The sequence below is a fragment of the Chiroxiphia lanceolata genome, chromosome 1, assembly GCF_009829145.1.
Source record: "Chiroxiphia lanceolata isolate bChiLan1 chromosome 1, bChiLan1.pri, whole genome shotgun sequence".
Classification (NCBI taxonomy): domain Eukaryota; kingdom Metazoa; phylum Chordata; class Aves; order Passeriformes; family Pipridae; genus Chiroxiphia; species Chiroxiphia lanceolata.
The window spans coordinates 42,356,638-42,380,657 of NC_045637.1; the positions used below are offsets into that span (position 1 = coordinate 42,356,638).

General features: G+C 35.2%; 1 protein-coding gene across 4 annotated transcripts in view; it reads right to left on the bottom strand.

Annotated features, from left to right (window-relative positions):
* The window catches only part of SNTG1 (syntrophin gamma 1), a 346,324-nt gene that overhangs the window by 146,970 nt on the left and 175,334 nt on the right, over positions 1 to 24,020 (bottom strand). For all 4 annotated transcript variants that reach the window (XM_032701856.1, XM_032701874.1, XM_032701865.1 and 1 more), the window contains exons 3-4: positions 13,283 to 13,417; positions 5,450 to 5,506 (exon numbers count right to left, since the gene is read on the bottom strand). In XM_032701856.1, coding sequence (XP_032557747.1) covers positions 5,450 to 5,506; positions 13,283 to 13,417 — 192 coding nt within the window. The remainder of the gene's footprint in view (positions 1 to 5,449; positions 5,507 to 13,282; positions 13,418 to 24,020) is intronic.

The following is a 24,020-nucleotide window of genomic DNA, read 5'->3' on the forward strand; positions in this document are numbered from 1 at the left end:
AACATCAATCTTTCTCAAACAGATTTTCTTGGTTATTTTTCTTTAAGCAGGAAAAGATACACCTGGAATAATGCTAACTGCCCACCTATGGAGGTGGTCCTACTAGAAGAGGAGAAGGAAGCTCTAATCACTAGCAGCTGTTTGAAGCTTACTGTTCTGGATGTTGGCCACTACTGGTAAGAGGTCACCCACACCTCTTTTCAAAGTGTCATATAATATACTCCTAAAGATTTTTTTTTTATCCCAGTTTTTATGTGTGAGAGTTATTTTTCAGAAGTTTTTATCATATTAAAAATAGAACAACTGAAACTAGTAACTTTTATTGACAAAGGCTGTTTTTTACTGGCTGTAAGTATAAAAAGAAAATAACCTTTTTTTTTTTTCCCTAAGCAGAGAGAGAAAATCAGAGTCTAAGCAGGGCCTAAAAAAATTAGACCAGCTGTTGGACTTTACTGTCATTAGAGTTAAACAATGTAGGGGATGTTTGATACTAAAAGGCAGTATTTCCACTAATGAAAATAGCTTTAAGGTCCATGGCCACTAGATTTTTTTGATCAAGTCATATTGAAAAGTCAAACTAAATCTCAGCAGATCTGTGATTCTGTTCATCATTTAAAAAGAATGATCAAAACAGAGGCAGGAAAATTGCACTGTAATGAGTCCTGGTAGCCACACTGTAACAACAAACCTTCATTTTTTTAATGAACTATCAATTTTTTGCCTATTTCTGCAAGAACACTATACTCCAGTTATTGGAAAACACGGTTTTCTTTCAAAAGTCATACACTTAGCAGCATCTTTTGTCAAAGCTTTGCATCTCAGACTTGACAGAGATGAGATAAATTACTCAAATACCACGCTATGCTTACCAAATTCTACATCTATCTCCACGGCTATTCCTTCACATACAAATGTTTATCAAGAGGCTTCAGAAATGAGAAAATTGTTCCTTCAAAAGAGTGTAAAACAGATCTGTTCTGCTGCGAATACAAGCACAGTTTTACCATTCACTTCAGTAGAAGGAAGTACAGCAAAACATACCTTAAAGGATTGGATTAGAAGCAATTTTTAAAGGACTAAAATTTCCATCTTGTGCAAAAGTCAAGCTCCCAAGCAGGTTTTTTTAAGCAGTTAGCTGAATTTTTATAAATATAGTTGGAATGCCCAGTTGTAAGAGAAGAGAGTTTCTCTCATAGACAAGCAAAAAAAAATTTAGATAGTTTCATCTTGGAATTATTAACAATTTGTCCTTCTGCTCTTCAGAAAAAATAAAATAAAATTCCAAGGGTCCAAAATACTTAAGGAGGGATAAGACACTCCAAAATTTACACAAGAAAAAAGTTAAAAGGTGTCTTGATCACATGAGATATCTGACAGCAAATGGGTGTTTAAGTTAGCAGGAAAAAAGCATCATAGTGCCCTAGAACTGAATGCTAAATCTAGACAAAATCGTAACAAACAAGTAAGTATTCTAAAGTGAGGGTCATTAATCATGGTACTGCTGTAATTAACACCTCAGATAAACTGCATCCTCTGATATACGCCACAGCCAGAAATTAAGTCCTCAGATAGCCCCCATCTTTAAATAGTCTGAGAGTAGTAAGACAACAGAAACTACTGTAGTTCGTGAGGCTGTGGGAATTACTGACACAAGGAGGAGAGGCCTCAATCCCTCTCAATCCTACAGGATGACTTATAGACCTCTACTTTCAGGCACTATTTCAAAATAATAACATTTCTATTTAAAACTAATAACAAATACGAGTTCTTCATTGAAGGTCAGGAATCTTCCAAAACAAAACAAAACAAAGTAGCTAACTTTTATTCATATTCATTAGGAAGCATACCATTATTGAATGACACATTTTACACAGAAAACTAGCATTTTTCAGAGTATTTGGAACTGACACTGACACTTCATGGTATACATAAAAAGCCCATTTCTATGAGCCTTCATAAAGTTTGCCTACTAAACTAAAAAAAATTAAGTTTCAGTTCTAAGTTATTTCTTACAGCTAACTTAAAATTATATATAAATATCATATTATTATTATTATTATTGTATATATAATATGTATATATATAATATGTATATATATTAATATAATCTGTATTTGTGTTGGCTTCCAATTTTTTGTTAATCTTTCTTTGTGAGAATGTAGAATTACTAAAAAAGGGATCTGGAAAAGAAGGTCCCACATTAACTGATTTTTAAAAAATAATTTAACGCGATAAATCATACTGGCTAACACACATTGACAGAACATCCTGGACCATAGAATTCAACTCACCATTTTCATTATCTAATCTATGCCATCCAAGTAAGTTTGAGTTTCCTTTGCTAAAAAGACATCTCTTTTCTATTTAATGACATTTTTGAAGGGATTTCATCACTTGATTGTTAATTATTCAAAAAATTAAAAATTGTCTACTTGCACCTGAATTTACATATCTTCACCTTTCTACTACTTAGATTAATTTTGATCAAAATATCTATGAATCCTAGAAAATTGATATCTTGCGCTAAAAATTTAAGAGTATCTCGCTCCACTAATTTAAGAAAGACCATTGCACATTCACTATTTAATTTATCTTTCTCAATTATATTTTATTTCATACAATGTACATAACACTTAAAAATGTGATCTTGAAATTGTCAGCAATTTTAGTTCTAAATGGTAACAATTCAGTTCTAAACTGTAGCAATTTTAGTTCTAAATTGTCATCATCATGGTTAGGCTTCACGAACGAAGATTTAGGAAGGCTCTATTCACGTTTGTTACAAGCACGCTAATGAGGCTAATGGGGCCAATATGAGATAGACATATCCAATTGCAAAAGGCACAGCAGAAAGGTGGTATATTCTGCAAGACACGATTCTTTCTGCGTTGTCTTTTCTCCTCGAGAGTGATCCTGCGTGCGTTCTCAAAGGAAGTAGCAGCGTTATAGATGGTGTGTCTCCAGGCCTCCCGATTGGAGGCCAGAGTAGACCAGTTATGTTGATCAATATGGCCAAGGCTGAGATGATGTTTCAGGGAGTCCTTGTATCTTTTCTTTGGGGCTCCTCTCATGGGGCAGCCAGTGGCAAGTTCACCATAAAGCAAGATCTTAGGGAGGTGGTGATCTTTCATCCTGGAGACGTGCCCTGCCCAACGCAGCTGTGTTCTCAGCAACATGGCCTCAATACTTTTAACTGCTACCTGTTCTAGAACAGATGTATTGGTCACATAATCTGACCAGTGGATGTTTAGGATTGTAAGGAGGCAGTGTTGATGGAAGCATTCTAGGAGACGCAGGTGGTGGCGGTAGATGACCCATGATTCAGAACCATATAAGAGAGTAGACAGCACTATGGCTCTGTAAACACTGATCTTGGTACTTTTCTTCAAGTGTTTATTACGCCATACTCTTTTCTGGAGTTTTCTGAAAGCACTATATGCCTTTGCTAACCTGTTGTCTATCTCCCTATCAATCTTACCATCCGAGGAGATGAGGCTACCTAGGTAATTAAACTGCTGGACTGATTTAAGCTCTGATTGGCCAATGGTGATATGGGGATGATGGAAGACTTCCTGAGGTGCAGGTTGATAGAAGACTTCTGTCTTCTTTAAGCTGACTTCCAGCCCAAAGAGCTCAGTAGCATCTGCAAAGTAGGATGTTAAATGCTGCAGAGCTGCTTCTGTGTGGGCAACAAGGACGACATCATCAGCATAGAGCAGCTCCCGGACAAGACGGTTTAAAGTCTTGGTGTGGGCCTTCAGTCACCTTAGGTTGAATAGGCTTCCATCAGTACAGTATCAAATGTAGATACCGTCCTGATCATCGAGGTCTGCCGTGGCCCTTTGGAGCATCATACTGAAAAAGACTGTGAAAAGGGTTGGAGCCAGAACACAGTCTTGTTTCACACCATTCTTTATTAAAAAGGGCTCAGAAAGTGTGTTGCCATATCTGACCTGGCCATGCTGATCCTCGTGAAGTAAGATGATCATTTTAAGGAATTTAGGGGGACAACCTAAACGTTCCAAAATCTGGCATAGACCTTTTCTGCTCACAGTATCGAAAGCCTTGGTGAAGTTGACAAAGGTTACATAGAGACCTTTGTTCTGTTCCCTACACTTCTCTTGCAGTTGTCTGAGGACAAATACCATGTCTGTGGTACTCCTGTTGGCTCTGAAACCACATTGGCTTTCAGGTAGAACTCCTTCTGCAATAGCAGGTATTAGTCTGTTCAAGAGTATTCTTGCCAGGATTTTGCCAGCAATGGAGAGCAGAGTAATACCTCGGTACAAAAATCAGGTTTAGTGACTCTGGAGATTTGCCCTCCAAACATAAAAACTTCTTAATGTAACCCATTTTTTCTTAATACCAGCTAAGTAAAACCTCATTTACCCATGCACTTGATTTTACACTGACATGCATTACTTCATCATTATTCAGTGAACTATAACCTATAATGATAACGGAGGTGCTGTTGACCAAACCGATGAGAAACTTTGGTGAAAAAATAGCAAGAAGTTTTCCTTGAATAGAGGTCTTCATGGGTCAACAAACTAATAGCAAGCATACCAAGACATATTTAAAAATTAGTATTTCTATTCAGCAATATTCTTATCAATGACAACACAAATGCACATTAATCCTTCTTATGAGTCCCTTATAAGGCAAGTACTAGCAGATGTTCAGAAGAAAATCTATACTTTCCCTTTATATGCATAATTTAAGCCTCTCTGCATTCTTGTGAAGTACATTTAATTTTTTCCATTGCTATCTTAAGACTGAGGACTGCTGTGCTTAGAAGATAAAATTAATCTTGTGTTGTCTACATTCAGATTCAAAGGTAAGGTATGGTTTTCAAAATCATAGATTATTACGACAAAAATTATTAACCCTTTCTCCCTCTCATCCCTCCCTATCTCAAAAATGCTTATATACATTCTTGAATCTCACTGAAGAAAGCAAAAGCATGGTAACATGATAAATTGCCATCTTTGCTTGATCTGCAGCAAAATAAACCCTATGAGCAAGCAATAACGCTTTCTGTCCTACTAATGAATTGCAGTGAATTAAGGCGATATTCTTTGTAGGAGAATTGATGAAGAACTTATTGGCTGTTCCATGTGCCTGCTGCTGTAATTAAGCATTCATTAATAAGCATTCAAATTAGAGTGCTACTGAAAAAAGTACAGTCTGTGCAGTTGAAAACATCCCTCAACTCTTATACAAAATCTTATTACAGAGTTGGTAAGCTTGAATCTTTCCATTGTCTTCCATTATATAGGGTAGCATAGTTGCTGGTTGCCTACTGTGGCAGCATCTAACGCACTAGAATACGTTTGGTCTCTTGTTTCTAGTCCTTTAAAATACAGTTTGTCCTCATGAAAAGTAACATTGACTATATGAAGACAACTTTTGTGTAACACGGAATAACAGACCAAAAAAATCATCCTACCTTTATACTTAATCCAAATCCTCCTACAGTTTGTCTTCTGATAGTTACTGTTCTTTCCTGAGGGAAAAAAAAACCACAAATTTTGTTAGATTAAATATTTTCTGCCAGAACAACTATATTCACAAATCAATAATCTGTTTCTGTGCTTCCATCAGACATTGACTTTTCTTGTTTTAATAAAGTTCTGAGTTTCCAAATGTGGAAACCCCATGAAACCAGACAAAATCTGGAAGAAAAGCAGAGGTCCTGTCTCAGACAAAAAAATCTTTTTTTCAATTCACACTATACTAGCAAGTATTGCAATGCATTAGGAACAGAATTGTGGAGTTTGACAGTTAGGGCACAATATATGGATTTCAGAGGTCTTCACCTTGACTAGAACTAAATTGGTTTCAAATGCAGATTGAACACTACATGCTGAATTACATGCACTGCAATCCTTTAGTGCATTTTCCAATCTAGTTTCATCCAAGAGCTGCATTACTTTTTTTAAGTGAAAGAAACACATGCTTCAGAAATACTTTGCTAGCATAGCAGATCACTAAAGAGGCAATACTGTGGACAAGCAAGAAAAGAAAACAGAAAAAATTCAAGAAACTGTAATTTCCCCACATAACATAATTTATCAGAGGGATTGGTCTAGTATTTTTTCTAGTTTCTTTTCTATTGCCATTGAAATCTGATATTAAATAGTTCAGCACTAGACATTTACTGAAATGAATTTCATTTCAAAAACATACTGCAAACTAGATCCACTTGAGCGATGTGCTATGTGTGATGAAAGCATTGTATTGCATTTAACTTGGGCTAATTAAAAACAGTTCTCAGTCTTACAATAAAGAAATAATACTTTGATGTATCTTAAGTGTAAAGACATATACTCTTTGCAGCGTTATAGCTAACAATAACAAATATGCAATGATCTTCAAAAATACAAATCAGAATTACATACAAGTTATGTATTTCATTAGTAAAACATCAATAATCCCCTAGTCTACAATTTCAAACCTCACATAAATCTTACAGTGAAACAGCTTTTCCAGAACTTTCAGAAGCATCAGACATTTCATGCACTAGAATTTTGGATTAGGATTAGACCCCATCTTTGATCATCTCCTCCATTTTTTTTTTTTTACCCCAGAAGTTTAGAAACAAAAATGATAGGACTCATTAAGCCACAGTTATCCATCATTCAATCTAAAACTGAGCCATTGGTCAGATCTTCTTTTGTAATTGGTAAAGAAAAATAAACACATTCAATCCAGGTGATTCAAAGCAGGTGCCCAAGTTAGGTATTAATCATCTTCATCAAGGGTAGAGGCAGGATGTCAAATCTAACTTGGGAATGATGATTCCCTCCTTTTAGAGTTGTCAAGTAACTTGAAAAAGTATTTTGATGACAGATATTGGCTTTGAAAACTTTTGCCAGAAAACTCCTTTATCCAAGTAAGTTTTACTTTGTAATTTGCATATGACTTTTTTTATGTGACTCTCAAAAACCCCAAACCAAGCTTAATTTTCAGTGCCATTTTCAACCCAGGTGAACTGAATAAACCTTGTCTGAAAAGTACTATATTGTAACGTAAAATAATATTTTTATTATAATGATTAATGCAATAAAGAGGTTTGACCAGCAAACTGAAGCAAATTATTTTGTTCTGATGCCTCTAATTAGCATTTCAAATTAACAATAACAATAATAAACCACTTTTCTCTAGTCCAATAGCTTTAAATTCTTAAAATGATTTAAAATTATTCATTAATAAAATGTGGCGACAGCTCTGGAAGGTAACATATTTTGTACCAGTAAAGAAGTAGTCTAAGTATCCTGATTGACCATTTATGTTGTTTCATGTTAAAGATACTGGAACACTGGTTAGAATTATCTGCTTATAAAAAAGTCTTACTAAAAATCCCTGTCAGTTATAGATTTCTCTATTAGTATTTCACTTAGTTTCTCTTTCCCCTCTTTTTGCATAGCATGGATTTCTGTGATTGAATTTTCAGTGGTTTTGCAAATTCAAAAAGCAGCTTCATGTCCAAGTTTACAAAATAAAACTTCAGTCAGATGAAAACCTACTTAGTTTACTATCAAGACTACACAAAATGTTCTGTGATCTTGTAATTCTATTATGACTTTTTTTATCTATATAATAGCAAACAGAGGGAAAGCTAGAGCTCCTAGGATCCTTAAAAGCAAGATTCAAAGCAGTGTTTTAGCTGTTTCTTGGAACAGAACAAAATTAGTTATCATTTTATTGAAAAACACAAAGCTGCTGCCATCCTGTCAGCATTTTCCATGCCTTTAACTCAGAAAATTCCTCATCCACACATATGTTCATTGACTGGAAAGGACAGCTAAGAGTTTTGCCAAGAAAATAAAAATCTTCCTCTGACCTATGCAGTGAAACAAAACCAATATCTTTTAGGTTTTCATTAAAGAGCTATTAAAATTTCTCCTTAAAATCCATATGGTCTTCTTGAGAACACAAACATCATCTTAAGAGAGATCAGAAGTGAAGAATGACCATGTGAACACACAGTTCACATGAGGAACTGTGAATAATGAGGAAAGGAAAGCATAGAATCCTATGTAATCATTAACTATTTGCATTAATCAAGAGTTAATGTTATTTTTAAGAATTAAATCTTAAAGCACAGTAAAGATTCAAATATTTGATATTGAGTGGTATGTGATGTAAAAGAAAGTTTCTAATAGCTTAACTGATTATTAGAAATAATGATTAGTAAGTAATCCTTTCAAATTATTGTAATATGAAGCAGTCATCTAATGTGATATAATAATCTAATAAATAATGTGTCCTTATGAAAGAAGTCAAGGAAAAGTTGAAAAGGATGAAAAAACTTCAAAAGCCTTCATAAAACTGAACTAACTGCATGTGCAACTTAAATATACCATTACTCAACTTTTTTCCTAGAATATAAATTTTATATTTTCACTTAGAGACACTGGTTTCCCAGTGTGCGGTTATTCATCTGGTATGTCTGGTATTGTTCTTATAAGAGTAAAGGTTTGAAGAATAAATTTGTCTATCACCAGACAGAAAACAAGACCTCTCTTTTCACTGTGGATAGAACAGACACCAAGGTATTACATGTATGGAAAAAAACTGATAAAAAGCTACATGTGTGCACAAAATAGTAGGTGAGAAAAAAGGAACAGGAGAGGAATCTACAATAGCAGAGTGACACAGGAAAATGTAGGGGAAAAAAAGGAAGAAAATGTTAGAACATAAATTTTAAAATCTAGTATTATAAAGATAAAATTAACACATTGACAGCAACTTCATAGATCAACCTGTTAACATTTGATGCCATAATATCTTTAAGGTCATGCTCTTATATAGTTTATCAGTAGTAATCCCACTACATTTTGAAATAAGAAAACATCATTAGATTTTTTTTCCTTTCATTTAATTACTGTGTACATTTTCAAGATCTTATATCCTCTTTTTGGTAATGCTTTGCTCTTTCTTACTGACATTTCTTTGGATTAATTTACATGAGCAGTCAAACTTTATACTCATTCTGATTGTAAAGGACAGAGGACAGGTCAGTCACATTTCCAAGTTGAATTAATAGTGTTAACAAGGTCTGCCAGCAGACTTGCTCATCTGCTAACTTCCATCATGTGACATTTGAAGCTTATTTCAGTTCCTCATGCAACTGGAGAAGGTTGGCAGTAAGGGATGACAGCAGAATGACTGGTCAACTGGAAGTCCCCCTTCCTCTGCAGCTGTGCTGGAGACTGAGGATGGTAAACACCGTGGTGTACTGGCTGAAATAACCAAAAGCACTCATCCTTTTGCTTGTTCTCACTTAAAAATATTCCCGTTCCTGCAGCATATGCTTAAAAGCTGAAACATTCTCCTAAATATTTATTATAAAATTTCTAGTCCTAGGACTGATTTATTTCGGAAGTGCTGCATTTCTCAAGATAGAAATAAAAGAGAAAAAAACAACCACATACTATAAACCCAAAGTCAGTATGGATCTGAACTCACACTAGGAAAAGTTATTATTCTCTTTCAAATTTGGCATTATAAAATGCAATTTGAACCTCAGTTGATTGCTATGCTTTTTACTTTTAAATAGCTGCAGAAAAATAAGCCACCTTAGGCTTTCCCTAAATAATCATATTTACATCTGTCAGGTTGTCACTTTAAAGCTGCCCAGACTGGCAGGAGAAAAAAAAGTTACCCCCATCTGATAGATGTTTGACGACTTCTGTGAAAAAATGGATTCACTCCACTGAATAGCTGACAGATACCAACATGATAAAAAAAACCCCAAAGATTCTTACTGCTAGCTTTGTGAGGGTAACAAGAATGGAAAGTGCTTGAAAGGTGACCTATCTGTCCACATATTTGCAATTCTCTCCAAGACAGGGAGTTTCGTTTTGACATCGTTTATAATATTCAACCACACATCAGAATCAAGACTGTAAATAAAGACAATACAGAAAATAAATCAAACCCGTTATTTATTATTTTAAGCTTTTCACTTTTTTCTTCTATTTCTATTCATTAAAATTGCTAATGTTAATTGAACTTGTTTTACCAACACCAAAATATATAAAAATAAAATTTATAATTCTCAAAAGATAATGATTCAATGTAACAGATAAAAAAATTAACTCTCAAGAAGTCTCAAAAATTCAAGTACGTGTCTAGTTTTTTAGGGGAGAAAAAGGTATACCAGACCTGACAGACACTAGTCTTATCTTCCATTTTTTCCACAGGCAGACTCATGGATATCTTCAGAACACAAGCTACTCCAATTCAGACATACATTTCCTGTACTATAAAGCCTTTCTACAGGCAAGGATTTAATCTGGGTTTGTAATAACACTGCTTTCTAGGCTTTGAGTTTCACTAAATGTTCTCATCTCACTTTTGGTTGTTCGTACTGGAGTTTAAAACTACATCAGATGTCCACTAACAGCATAATGCTAACCTCACTAAGCTTCTTTCTCTTGGAAAGCAAGTCTTTCTTTTTGCATACATAAAGAAATCTATTTAACGCTTATTGATGCAACTGATGCCCAAATTTTGATCTAATCCATGATAATTTGAATTACCATTGTTGCTTTACGGAATTGTTATAGGTACAATTGCTGCAGGACCCTCACTAACACCATAATTTCATTCAGCCTACTAAAGAAAGAGATGCTTTATTTTTTAGTGTTTAACACTGTTGCTTATAATCTTTTATGCATTCTATTTTCTTACTCCAAACTCCACACAATGAAAGAATAAACAAGGTTTTGGAAACTAGAACTGTCTTCCATCAAAAGGGAAGCGTTCTAAATTAAGAACTAGGTCCTTATCCCATGCACCCACATTAAACAGCACTTCATTCCTAAGGAGCCATTGACTTCATTTAGATTGTTCCACAGGATACAAATCAGGATGCTGCTGGAACGCTAAGTGCCTGTTTAAAGCCTGTCCTACACAGAGAAGCATGCAAATTGATTCAGACTCCAGGAACAGAAGAGATACTGTTCTGAACTAGAAACACAGTAACAGCCTTTCCTTCCATACCAGTGCAGAAGTGATAAAGAAAAACCTTATAATCAAATTATTTGAAGGTTATTTATTAAAACAGATTTAAAAGAACTCTTATTGTAGCTACTTGTCTGTAAAACTTAACAACACTATCATTTCTCAGTTACAATTTTTTTTTATGTTTTAGAGTTTATTCTCTGAGGCATTCAGTGCTAAGGAAAACACTTGCTTTGTAGAATTCAGGTAAAAAAAATGTGGTCACTTATCTAGAATGACAGAAAGAATAAAACAAAATTAACCAAACAAAGTAAAATATAAGAAAAACAAATAAACCTAATAAATCAGGAACAAAAATGAGGAAAATCGGCAAAAAAAAAAAAAAAGGAAGCCTGTGGGGCTTGTTTGATTATAGCATACAATCAAAGCACATGATACCAGAGTATTTAAATTTAAATTTAATTTAAATTTAAAACAGCTAACTATTTGTGAAATGCCAATCATCCTTAGTTGGAATGGATTTACTGCTACAAAACCTATCCTTAATCCCAGAGGAAGTCAGAGTGAAGGACTGAAAAGTCAGTAGTCTAACAATGACACTTCCAGGAAAAAGAAACTTCTCATCATCACAGTAATATCAATCAGATTATGAGTTATGAATTCAATATGAAAATAATATGAGGGAGTTTATTTGGTGAAGCAAATAATCCACGATTTTCCACAGAGCCTTTGCAAAGTTAAAGAGGGCAAAACTGTAAGAGAAAGCCTTACTGTGAAAAGGAAAAAAATTAATATGCATTTCATGGAGACATCTAAATAACAAGTTCAGCAGAGTAACAGATATTACAGCAGAATAATGAAAGTTGTATTTCTGAGTGATAAAATCTTTTATTAAATAATGCCAGAATTGTGTTGGTGGAATAATGGTGCCACAGTGTATGTTGCTAATTGAACTACTACAACTTGAGCTTCAACTCATAACTTCTTTCTATACTGTCTGTTAGATGTCCCCTCTATTTAGGAACAGAACATTCTGATTGGTAAAAGAAGTGCATATACTCCACATAAAGGACACAGACCTGTGTTAGTAAACAGTATTTGTACAGCATGAAATGGTCAAAAGCTAATGTCAGATTTTTCATGCAAATAAACACAGATTGTATGGAGACAGTGTAGGCAGTGTGTTCCTCTTGTTTCAGACAAAAGCTCTGAAAATTTCACCTTGAGATATTTATGATCCTGAGACAGATTATTTGATATATTTTCCATTAATCTTCCACACTGTTAGAACTGCTAACTTTCTACCAATTTATTTCTTGTTTCTGCTTTGTATCTTTTTATTTTACTTGTATTTAGAGATACAGGTATGTGATAACAGCAGCAATTAAATAATAAAACATACAGACATAATAGCATTCACATAACTTTGCATAAACAGATATTACACTACTACGCCTCACAAGACTTAACATAAAATCCTATGATAATCTTATTTAGCTCAAAGGAACAGCAGAATGTTTATAATAGTTTCCCATAAATCTTAAAAATATGTCTACAAAACATAATTACAGTATCTATAAAAGTCTATAGAAATGAATGCTAAATGGTTTCAATTTTTTTTGTAGCTATCTCCTAATATTAAATTAAAACTTACCATTACAATAGTACTAAAACCTACAATATATAAAAATTATATAAAAATTTACACATCTTCCAAATAATTGTTTACAAAGCTCAGCTTCCTAGGCACAAGATTCAATATGGTGCTTAAATCAGAAATCTGACACGTCATGTAAAAACAGTAATACATAAAACACACTATTACTGTTCCATCCATGATGTGCTGGTAAAACTAGTGACCCTCACAGCATGCATGAAATCTAGTGCTGTGCTACCATAGGAAGCAATCAAAGCAACACAGGATAGAAGATAACTCCTCTACCAGCAAAGCCCTGCCACAACTATCTTATCAACTCCACAGGCAATACTCAAATATCTGAGTACATGGAGGTATCTGTACTCCCTGCAAAAACCACTGCTCATGTCATTTCTCCTGCATTCAATTGCTCCAGTACCCAAGGGTGAGTTAAGAGAAAAAGTATTGTACTCACACATATAATTTATCATCTTATTGCTGCTTTAGATGAGTACTACTAATATTTACTTGCAAAAGATGAGATATTAAAACACACTTAGTGTTAACAGTATAAAATGAAATAGCAAACCATGGGAGTAAATGCATACATATGTGTATATGCACTTGCACACATGTAAAGAACATCTTAAAGAAGAAATAAAAACTACTTACACCAGAATAGAAAGGCTCACCAGACACACAGATCACATCCTGCTCCTGGATCATCAAAATATCTTTGGCTAAGTGCAGTCGCACTTTGAAAGGCTCCTGGTTACCATCCTGCAGCAAACAAACCCCTGTCTTTGTCTTCAAAGGAAGGAATAAAGAAAAAAAAAGTTTTTTTCTGTTAGCACTTTGCATTGCTAGAGGTGATATAGCTGAGAGATAGGTACAGTTACCATAAATACATTAACAATTATCTAAAATCTAAAATATTTCCAGCAATCACTGTATTTACTGTGTTTAGACTACAAGAGAACGATGGTTACAGTAGCATATACTGAAGGTAGATTTTGCAATAATAAGGTGCTATTTCACTGATGAAATTGTGTTGAATTGATGAAATTTGAAGTTTCAAATTTCTTCAGATCAGCTGCGCTCTTACTTTCCATCTTTGTATTAAATGTTGCCACCTCACTTGAACGTGAAGTAAAAGCTAATGCTCCACATATTACACCAATTTTGACACAGAAACACATACAATGACATCTCCAAACTAGCCAGATGTGAGCACCAACAGCTACATGAACCAATTGTGGACTTTTCCTTATCTATGAGCACAACATTACTTAATCTTTTATGTTCTATTCAAATGAGGATGCTGAAGTTAAGAATAAGAGAAAATAAATCAAAGAATACAACTTCTTCTAGTAACTTACTTCTCGCTCCATTTCTGTATTTTACATTTATGGCTAAAGATCAAGAATTCTGTAGGATTCTTCAATATAAAATAAGTGATTTTGCAGCAATTAACAGTGTCTTCATGGTAGTACCTATTTGCGCTATCTTTTGGGGCATTATATATTAAAGGGTTGAGCAGTGAAGAAGTTGGCACATGTTAAGTACTATCAGTATTTAATAATTTTTCCCTTAAGGTTGTGTTGAAAATAGCACTCTTTTAACATCTCATAAATGGACAAAAGTCCTATTGGTAGAGCATTTTTAATATGAGAAATCTACTTACAATCAATATAAAAATTTAGCCTTATAACATGTAATTTACCAGTATAACACATGTATTTGCATAGATACAGATATATAGGTATCCACATATGCATCTCAGAAAAAAAATCACATACAAATAGTATTTAAAATCTTGGACTCATCAGTGCCAATAAGAAAACTTTCACTGACTTTATAGAGGTCAGATTTCAATCCACCACCTGTAAAAAGCTGGCTTAAGAGGAGATCAAGGAAACAAAAGCATTTCTGTGAACTTTAAGTGCCAAGGCTGACCTGGCTGAATCTGAGGTCTCTTTCTCAGACAAGAGTTTAAAAGAGGATTTGGAAGATCTCCTCATAATGTGCTCTGATACTTTACATCCATAGCATGGAGAGAACAAACACAAATATGGGACTGACAGTAGGCAACTGGCAGAAGAGAAGTTTAAATCTGTCTCATGAGGCTTTAAAAGAGGTGGAAAGGTCGAGGACAACCTTTAAATAGCTCTATACAATGTTCTCCACTGACAAACTGTTCTGTCACTTCTACTCCATACTGAACACTCAAACTTTGGAATCGTTTTTCCTTGGATGCTGGGAGCAAATGTGTATAACTCAGCTATGACTTTGAAAGTGGCTCTGACGTTGTTTTTATTCTTTTTACACTAAATAAGAAGAAATAAAAATTAAGAGTTCTATGCATTGAAATCACGCTGGGGTCAGTGAAAGCTCTGGTCAAAAGTCATCATACACCCTTTTTCTAATATTAAGGTGTCTTTTTTTTTTTTTTAAACAGAATGAGAGAGAAACTGTTTGACATGCACGGACAAAATAAATGGATCACAAAAGGAGTTAGGTTTTCAATACCACTGAAAAATGCCCTCTCATACATAAAAATGTTACAATATTAAAATAAAGACAGAATGGTTCTATCCTTTTAACTTCTGCTTTACAAACTAAGATGCCTCCTTGCTCCACAGAGTTGTGAAGTAAGCTGTAAGCGACAATGGTGGTTGAACAATGTGGGCTGTAAATAACTATGGTCAAATAAAAGGGGCTAGTTACCACTTATATAATGTCTTCTGTAGAAGTTTGTAAATGTGTCTTTCCTCCTCCTTGGATAACTGGCAATAGAATAAATTCTGCATCTCATACACTGAGTATAGCAACTCTGACTTACTTGACTGCACATTTCTGATTTGGTCAATAACCTTATAAAATTTCCAGAGTGTTTCTACAAAAGCAAAGTGGCTTCTTTGGGGGAATTAGAGTCAGATAACCATAGCAGACACAGTTAGACATTAGAATAAAATTAAAATTCAAGTCAGTTTCTAAATGCATGTGGGCTGAGCTTTTTCAATATGAACAAGGGAATCAAGCTTGGGAACAGCAAAATATTTTGGCCCTTGGAAAGATTGATCACACACACTCAGGGACCTTATTTACATCAGACACTCTAAAATGTAATGAACCACTTTACTGTTGCTGGGCTTTATGAAAGCTGGTTTATGATACAGTTCAAAATTAAATCTTACATGATACTACCTCCTTCCCTCTCCTACCTGAAAGCAGCATTAACAACCACATAAAGGAGAAGAATGTAGTGGAGTTTCATTAGGTAGCTTCAAAAAAAGACCTTGTGAACAAAGACTGGGATTTAATTATTTGGTTTAATTTTTGTCTGCTGAAATTTATTTTTTTTCTGCTCTCGCCCAACCCCTTCAAAGCATCCCATAAACTGAATCAAATAAAGATATCAGCTCCTGCATCCTTATCCAGAGCTGGAACTTAGGGAAGACAAACTGTATATATAATTTTATGTAAATTGCTGTGCACATCACAATTTTCATTCATGTGACCTCAGCAAAACTATTCTCATTGAAAGAACACCAACTGTCTAGGCTATACCCCTGCCCTCTCTTACTCTTGAAGAGCTTAGATGAGTGTGTGTGTGTGTGTGTGTGTGTGTGTGTGTGTGTGTGCGTGTGTGGTGTGGGGGTGCAGGTCTATGGCTGGTGTTAGCTTTTGTTCCTGGTACTAATTTTTAAGACACTCCATGTGGGGGTGTGCTAAAATTCTTCCCTTCAAGCCTCCTCCATTTCACTAATAGAGGGCCCTACCCCTGGCTTGCAGCAATAAAACAGCACAGGGCACATCAGCTGAGCTACTGTCACCGTCAGTGTGAGGTCATGCAAGACATCCCCTTGTGTTCAAGTGTGTGATACACTGCATTACCTTACAGCAGACATGGATAGAGAAGCAGAGTTCAGCTGATAACAGTTTGTTAAGCTAATACAACCTGACTGTATCTTTAAGCCTGAATCACCAAGAACATTGCCTTATAAATAGAGTTTGGCACCTGACAGGAAGAAAACAGAGTGTTTGAAGTCACAAATTTTTATGAAATGGATGAGGTGTATTAAGGAAGGCATAGGGAAGCAATATAAAGCAACATAAAGTAGGGGGAAAAAAAGAGTTTCTATATGGGAGAAGAGCCTGTGACTTCAAGCAAAAGCAGTGATGAAGAAAGGTAGAGGCACCTAAGTAACACATGCAGCGAATTTTGCACCTGCACAATGCTGCCTCTGCCATCTCATTCTATATCCTTTTAAACTGAGTTAGACAAGAACACTGATGTGGCAAGAGCTGATGTTCTTGGAACTGCTTACAGTTCCTGAACTAAGTACAAGAGGGGTTGAAAACTGATCCCCCTTTGCTTTGCCACACCAATCTGTGGTGAACTTTCTGCTTAAGGTCACTATCAGAGAACAGTACAGGCTGGTAGAACCCTTAGGGTAGACTGCTTCTCTAAATAGTATGGTTACACTCTGATCATTATTAGCAACAAGGCAGTGAAAAAAGGCCATTTAAAAATTTTTTCCAATTATACGCTGACTTACAGCACATTGTCCATATGTGCTGTGTATAAGATCTGGCCCTAATAACTTTTCTAAAAGGAATTTAGAAATTCTTACATACTAGAGACAGCTTAGTGCAATATATATGGCCTTAACAAATATTTAAGAATTAATTTCAGAGGAAACACAAATGAAAACTACAGTTTATACATTTATGCTAGCAGCAGTCTCTACCAAACACATATCAAAATAAATACTGTAGAAAAAACATCTTTAAAGTTATCTGTTGATTTAGAAGTCAACTTCCAATATAAATTTTATTTTTTTTTTTTTTACCTAAATAAGTCTGCTGGCAGATTTTCTGTTGAAGAATTTTTTTATTTTATTTTTTTTATTTTTATTTTTTCTTACAATTTATGACAAAAAAAATTCTAAAACATTTTCTGTGTTGTTCTAGAGGAGACTTATCATTTCAGGCAATTTTAAATAGTCATAATTAGTTTTCAAGACACAGATATCTTTTCATCTATACTATTTTATCTGTCTTTTGCCTTACACTAATAAAACAATTTATTTAGCTTTGCTCCTATATTTTCACAGCAGTAGGAAGACTTAAACAGATATCCCAGAATAGTTTAGTCCACGAACTAGTTGAAGAAAGGAAGATAGGAAAAAAAGTCTCAGCACATTTTCTATGCAAGGTGACCTGGATCTTTAGTTTCTTTTTACTGATATGTCCTAAAATAAACTAAACCTCTTCAACTCAGTTTTAAGTCCTGAAATTTATTTCTACTATCAAGAACCTGATACCAGTAAGGAGAATGGGTTTCAGAGACTGTCTTAAAAGTTTATGTAGTTCCTTCAGATTAATATCTACCCTTTTGGATGCTTATTTGAACTGAGGCTGACCTCTGAGTATTTGGAGATATGCCTGTCACTGCTTTATAATCACAAGTATAATAATAAAAAAAAGCAATTGAATCAGAGGCTTAAGAAAGTAATGGTAATGGATTCAAGAGGTAGGAATATGTGTCAGAACCACATAAAGGATGTTTTTTAAATGGTCCAGCTACACATTTTGTGGAGGTGTTGCCAGATTAAGTGAAAAGCACTTATATTGTCAAAAATTGGAATGTAGCCCAGACACACTGGGATGTGTTCAGCTTGTCATTCAGAGCCTCTTCTATCAGATACCAACATTTTCCAATCCAAAGGACAGCAAGTCCATTCCTGCATATGGATTGTACACTCCAATCTGAAAGAACCGCAGAAAAATTCTGAATTTGGACTTGAATTTATTTTTATTTAATTTGTCAAGTATTTGCCAGGTAAGTGTTTGGCTGTAGTATTCTTCATAAGTGATTTTCTTGAATGAATAAAGTCTCCTAGAGAAAGTCCTTGTTTCACACAGTCTGTAATTCAATGTGTAAATTAGGCATTTGGAAAAATATATGTATATTTATGTGATATATATGTATATTTATGTGTATATATATATGTATATATATATGAGTTTCTTACTGAACTAAGGTACTTTTTCTTAGAGCAAAAACTTTCATTTTCTGACCCTATAAGGATGCCATTTTGATTTCTGAATTACCAATGAACTTACTGGGACTAAAGAGTTGAGGCTAAGAGGTAAGATTACATAAAATTAAAGGCTATTATGAGAACATGCACATTTCCTCAAATTTACTTCACCCACTATATGACACTCTAACAGGCATTGTAATTACCAGTCATTTTCCATCTTGTTATTTTGGGATTAAATTATGAGTTGAAATTTCATTTTTAGAAAAATCCCAGAAACCCGAGGTTTTAAAAATCTCGGTATTGGTATTTAATAAGATTTATAGACAAAGGAAAACAGCAGCTCAGGTTGAAATGTGTAAATCATAAAATAGCATAAAGGTGACTGGACATGGCCCAAAAATGCGTGTAGCAGGCTTTAGGGAAGAAAGCCATGAGAAAGTCAAAATATGGCTTAAAAATTAAAACACATTCTGTGAAAAGAAAGAAAAAACACCAAAAAACCAAGCAACTAGATGGATGTTGAAACAGAAGTCACTAAACCTCTGATTAGCACAATGTATCAAATTATATGATTTGTGAAGTCAACAAGAATATTCATAGAATTCATAAAGCAGAGGAAACACAAAATTTTACCAATTCAAACTAATCCTTCAAACAAACAATAGACAGTACTGTGAAAACAGATTAATAGATTATAAGCATGAAAACGAATGGGGCATTTATTAACTTAAATAAGTTTGATGTTATATTCAGGGGAAAAAAAAAAAAAAGCCAAGCTATTAGAAGTCAAGAATGAGATATCAAAAGTTAGAAAATTAGAAAAGTTAGAAAGCTGTTCATGTAGCTTGTTCATAAAGTACATAGAAAATATAAACTTAAAAAAAAAATTAAAAAGTATCTTGGGGAAAATGTCCTTATGTATTATAATCATCCCAAGTCTGCAATTTCATCAGAAGGGTACTTTCACCGCAGAGGACAGTATTATGTCAGAGACTGAGGTTATCTTCCAAGAGATAGTTTTCAGAATATAGAATAAGGTCAAGCAAGTACAGGAGAGCATTTAAAGAACCCCGTGACTTCATGATTTATGCCCTTGTAAAGTTCAGAAAGCTCAGGATAAAGGGTAAAAGAAGAGGTGGTTAGTCTTATGGTTTAGAAATTGTTAAGTACAAGGAAAAGTAAAATTCATACATTTGCTGGTCAGTGAGGGAAAGAGCATGGAATACAGAATAATCAAATATGAAACAGTGAAAAACTTCCCACAACTAACAAGCGGAGAAACCACCAAAAAAAATATAATTTTCCCCTCATCAGATACCAGATAGTTTTCCTTAAAAGAAAATGTGTGTATGTGTGTAAGGCCTCCTCTTTCTGTAGTGCATTTTAAATTGTCTAGCATAGAAGGTATTTTTTTGCAGAATAAAACTACTTTGCAATGCCTTGAAAGGCAGCACAGCCTAAAGATAAGATGCTTAGGGGAGAAAGTAATTATGAGGACCATAGGAATCATCTTTAGATTGACAAGAAACTCCATCTGTCTACATATGTGTGTTTAAGCTCTATAATAGCACTGACTGTACCATTCAGACCTGTAGAAGGAACTTGGGCACAAAGCGCACATGCAGGTACCTACAAGCACACAAGACCATTTCAGTGTCCAAATCCCACTAGTAGACACCACAAAAAATAAGGGATGCATGAAAGCATAAGTACTGTGGAAGAACTAAGATTCCCTCAGGGACACCCAATGCACTACAGCAGCAGATATTTCGAATTAATGAAAAAAAATTGACTATGTCATGAACACTAAAAGCCGTGCTTTCGCCTCACAGTATCCATGTGGAATATTTTGGTTTTATGCTAATCAGAACACAGCTCAAATCATTTACTGCCACTAGTACAGATGGAAGTATCAACAAGAATCTGAACTCCAGTTGTCATTTTGGGGAGAGCGATCTCAGTTCTACAGTGGTGGTTGTTACAGCACTGGGAAGGGTGATAAGATACTCAGATGAAAGGAAACAAAAAGGGGAAGAAGAGGAATATCAAATAGTCCAGATGCTTCATGACAGCTTTTATCACCATTATCCAAAACTGTTCAGTAACTATTTTGGCATAGAAGACCAGAGATATTTTTCCAAGATATGTAGTACAATTGAGAATTTGATACAGTAGGGGATGGAGGGGATAGAAGCCTGAAAGTTTTAAATGTACCGATTAGTTAACAAATTAAACAAAATTACCTTGAGCAAAGTGTACAGTTACCTTACGTTTCATGTCAATAGTTGAAATAAATAAAATAATATCAAAATCTTTGTGGCTTGGAGTGACTAAACTATTGCCAAAGATGTGCCAAGATGGAATAGAATCACAAGTTAATTAAGGATACAGTGCCACAATGGTATTTTCCTTTGTCGCTATCATCACTTTCCTAAGCTCAAGCACCAGATGAAGTTTTGGTGACAAATCTGGCAAATTTTAAGGTATTAAGGAAATTTTATTAAAAGTAATAGCTGAAAGGTACATATTGAGAATTAAAATACCTAATAGAATGGATGATTACACCTCATACTGACCTTGTGAAAAATCTCATTAAGTAATTAATTAATACTTGAATGGTGCAATTCGAAGTCCAAATAACACCCTGCCCAGTTCCATCAGCCTACTGAGAGCCCATTACCACAAGCTCAGAGGACTCTAGGAGCAGAATGGCAGGTGGGAAGCCAAATTATTGATTCAGAAAGGGACACCCAGTCTCTGTCCCCTGCCAGGGCTGTCCCAGGACAGCTTCAGCTCCAGTGTCAGAGTGTGATACCCCTTATGACAAGAAAATGCCATAGCATCTCTTGCAGTGAGTCGAGGTCACCACAAGGGAGCATGGGACACACTATGGGATGTAGTTTTGGATTGCACCAGAGCTATCATGGGATGTTTAAGGAAGGACGCAAAGGCAGGAAAAGGGATTCAGTCTTTTGGGGAGGAACAAGTATGGGAAAACTGAGAGTTAATGGGAAAAAAAGTGGTTGGTCATATGTAGTTTTCTAGTCAGTGTCCTTGTCCGACCATGCCCTGAGCCTGATCTATGCAGTCTGTCCTATTGTCTTTAAATTACTTTCCAATTTTTTTCCTGGGTGAGAGATTCTATAGTGTGTGATTGCATGTGTGTGTGTGTGTGTGTGCACGTGTGTATGTGAGAGAGAGACAGTCTGTACCAGCAGCTGCAGAGAGGGTGAGGCCTCAAGGGGCTATGAAAACTGGGATTCAGGGGTAGCTGCTGGGCACACTGTCTGGAAGGACATTTGGAGGCATCCACAATGTACATAGATATATTTTCAAGAGTGGACCTCAGTCCTGCTCAGCCAGAGAGAGTAACAGGATGAAGTCGTCACTGTCTGTGCAAGTGCTCTGTGTGTTGGTACGTGATCTGTGTGGCTGGTCATGTACATAAGTATATATATATATATGGATACATGCAGCGTATGTGTGTGCCCTGTCTGCATATGCCTATTGGGGATACATCTTCACCCTCACTACTGTCTGAACCTGGGCATACAGAGCTGCAGCATGCTCTGCTCTCGTGGGCTTTTAGATCCAGCTCACTGTATCTTCCCCCAAGCAAAAATCAAAGTAGACGGTGCATTACAATGATGGTGCTAGGGTTTCAGTTAAAAATTACACTATGTGCAAGTATAAGGCTGCTGATAATTTATTTAGACATAGGCGTTTGATGAAAGTGGGTTGAAAGTCTGTAATTTATAAACTTCAGTTTGGGAGGAAAGAGGTAGACCGTAGTCTCAGAAGTGACACCACTGACCCTGTAGCACAAAGCCCATTTTACACAAAGCATATAAACGGGTTGAATCCACCTAATTTAACTTTATTAATCTAAAAGCTACAGGAGCCTCCTTAGGACCTCCAGATTATGAAGCTTTTTTAGGATGTGTGGAATCATCCTCTCCTTCCCTTGTCTGTCATGCAAGCTCCAACAAAGTAGTTGATTTTTTAAAGAGATACATTTGAAATTAATGCCTCCTTTAGAAGCTAGATACAGAATGAAATAGATCTATCAATGTGCTTGCACTGTAAAAACTAAGACAGGACGCACATGCCAAGTCATCTTCCTGTGGCTGCCTGTGTCACTACTGCTGCTGGGCACAGGCTGAAGTTAATTGCCTCTAAATAATCTCTACTAGTGTACAGTTTAAAGAATAACAACATAAAAAAGTTCTATGAAAATTATATCTGCCTCTCTTCCTGAATAAGTGCATTCAAAAAGAAATCATAAAACCTAAACCAAAATGCCCTTAATTACATGCTTTAACTTTTAGTCAGCCACGAAGTGGTCACAAAGTTGAAGCAGATGATCATTGTAGGTACCTTTCAACTGAAAATATTCTATTCAAAAAACCAAACCTAAAAACTAACAAGAATGCTTTCTTCTATGTAAATAATCTGGGATACATTGTTATATAATTTAGACTGTGCATGGATCTTCTGAGGTATTAAAGCCTGACACGTACCACCCTGGACAAGCATCACAGTATTCTTTCCCGAAGACAAGTTTCACTTTAATATTAGTTTTTGACCCTACTACTCCTTTCAAAATGTCATCATGATTTAATGTTCTGCTTATTTTCTCTTCTCCCCTGATTTACTCCAACGGATTCTCAAATCACAGTTGGTTTTAGCTGCGGTTAGTTCTTGGTTCTACTGCTGTTCCCATCCCTTCACACTTGAAGTTCTAGCCAGTTTTCTTGTTCCCAGTCCCAACTTCCTAAACACTCTTGGTGGTTTTCTGTGTATAGGTAATTGTCTTGATTTTTTAATTATAATAATGCATTGACATCATTACACAATTTGTTGTAAATGGTTCTCAATGTGTCTGAATTGCTGAAGTTGTTAAAACCATGTTAAAAGAACTTGTTCACAAAAAATCACTGCATAATAAGATGCTCTTTTTAACATCTACACATACATTTCATTTGCTTTCTTTAAGGCAAAGTCAGTATGAACACAGAAAGCAAAGCACTTCCCTCATCTCTAGTGGAGGAAGATTGACGTACTTTGCATTGACATTATGAAACTATACCTATTTTAGGCAAAAATTACCCTCTTGCCTCATTAAATCTAAATGGAACTGCTTATCATTTTGGTCATCTTCACAGCTTCTTCTCTCTCCCAACCCACCTTTTTCCCATACTTTTACACTTCCCCCATGGTTCTGCTGAGCAGCACCAGACAGATTTCTGACTCCATTGATGTTTTTCTTTGTGTACAGGCTTTCAGCTATAAACACCACATGAAGAGCAAAGCTCACACAAAACATAGCTACCTGCACCTACATTGTGCCTAAAGAG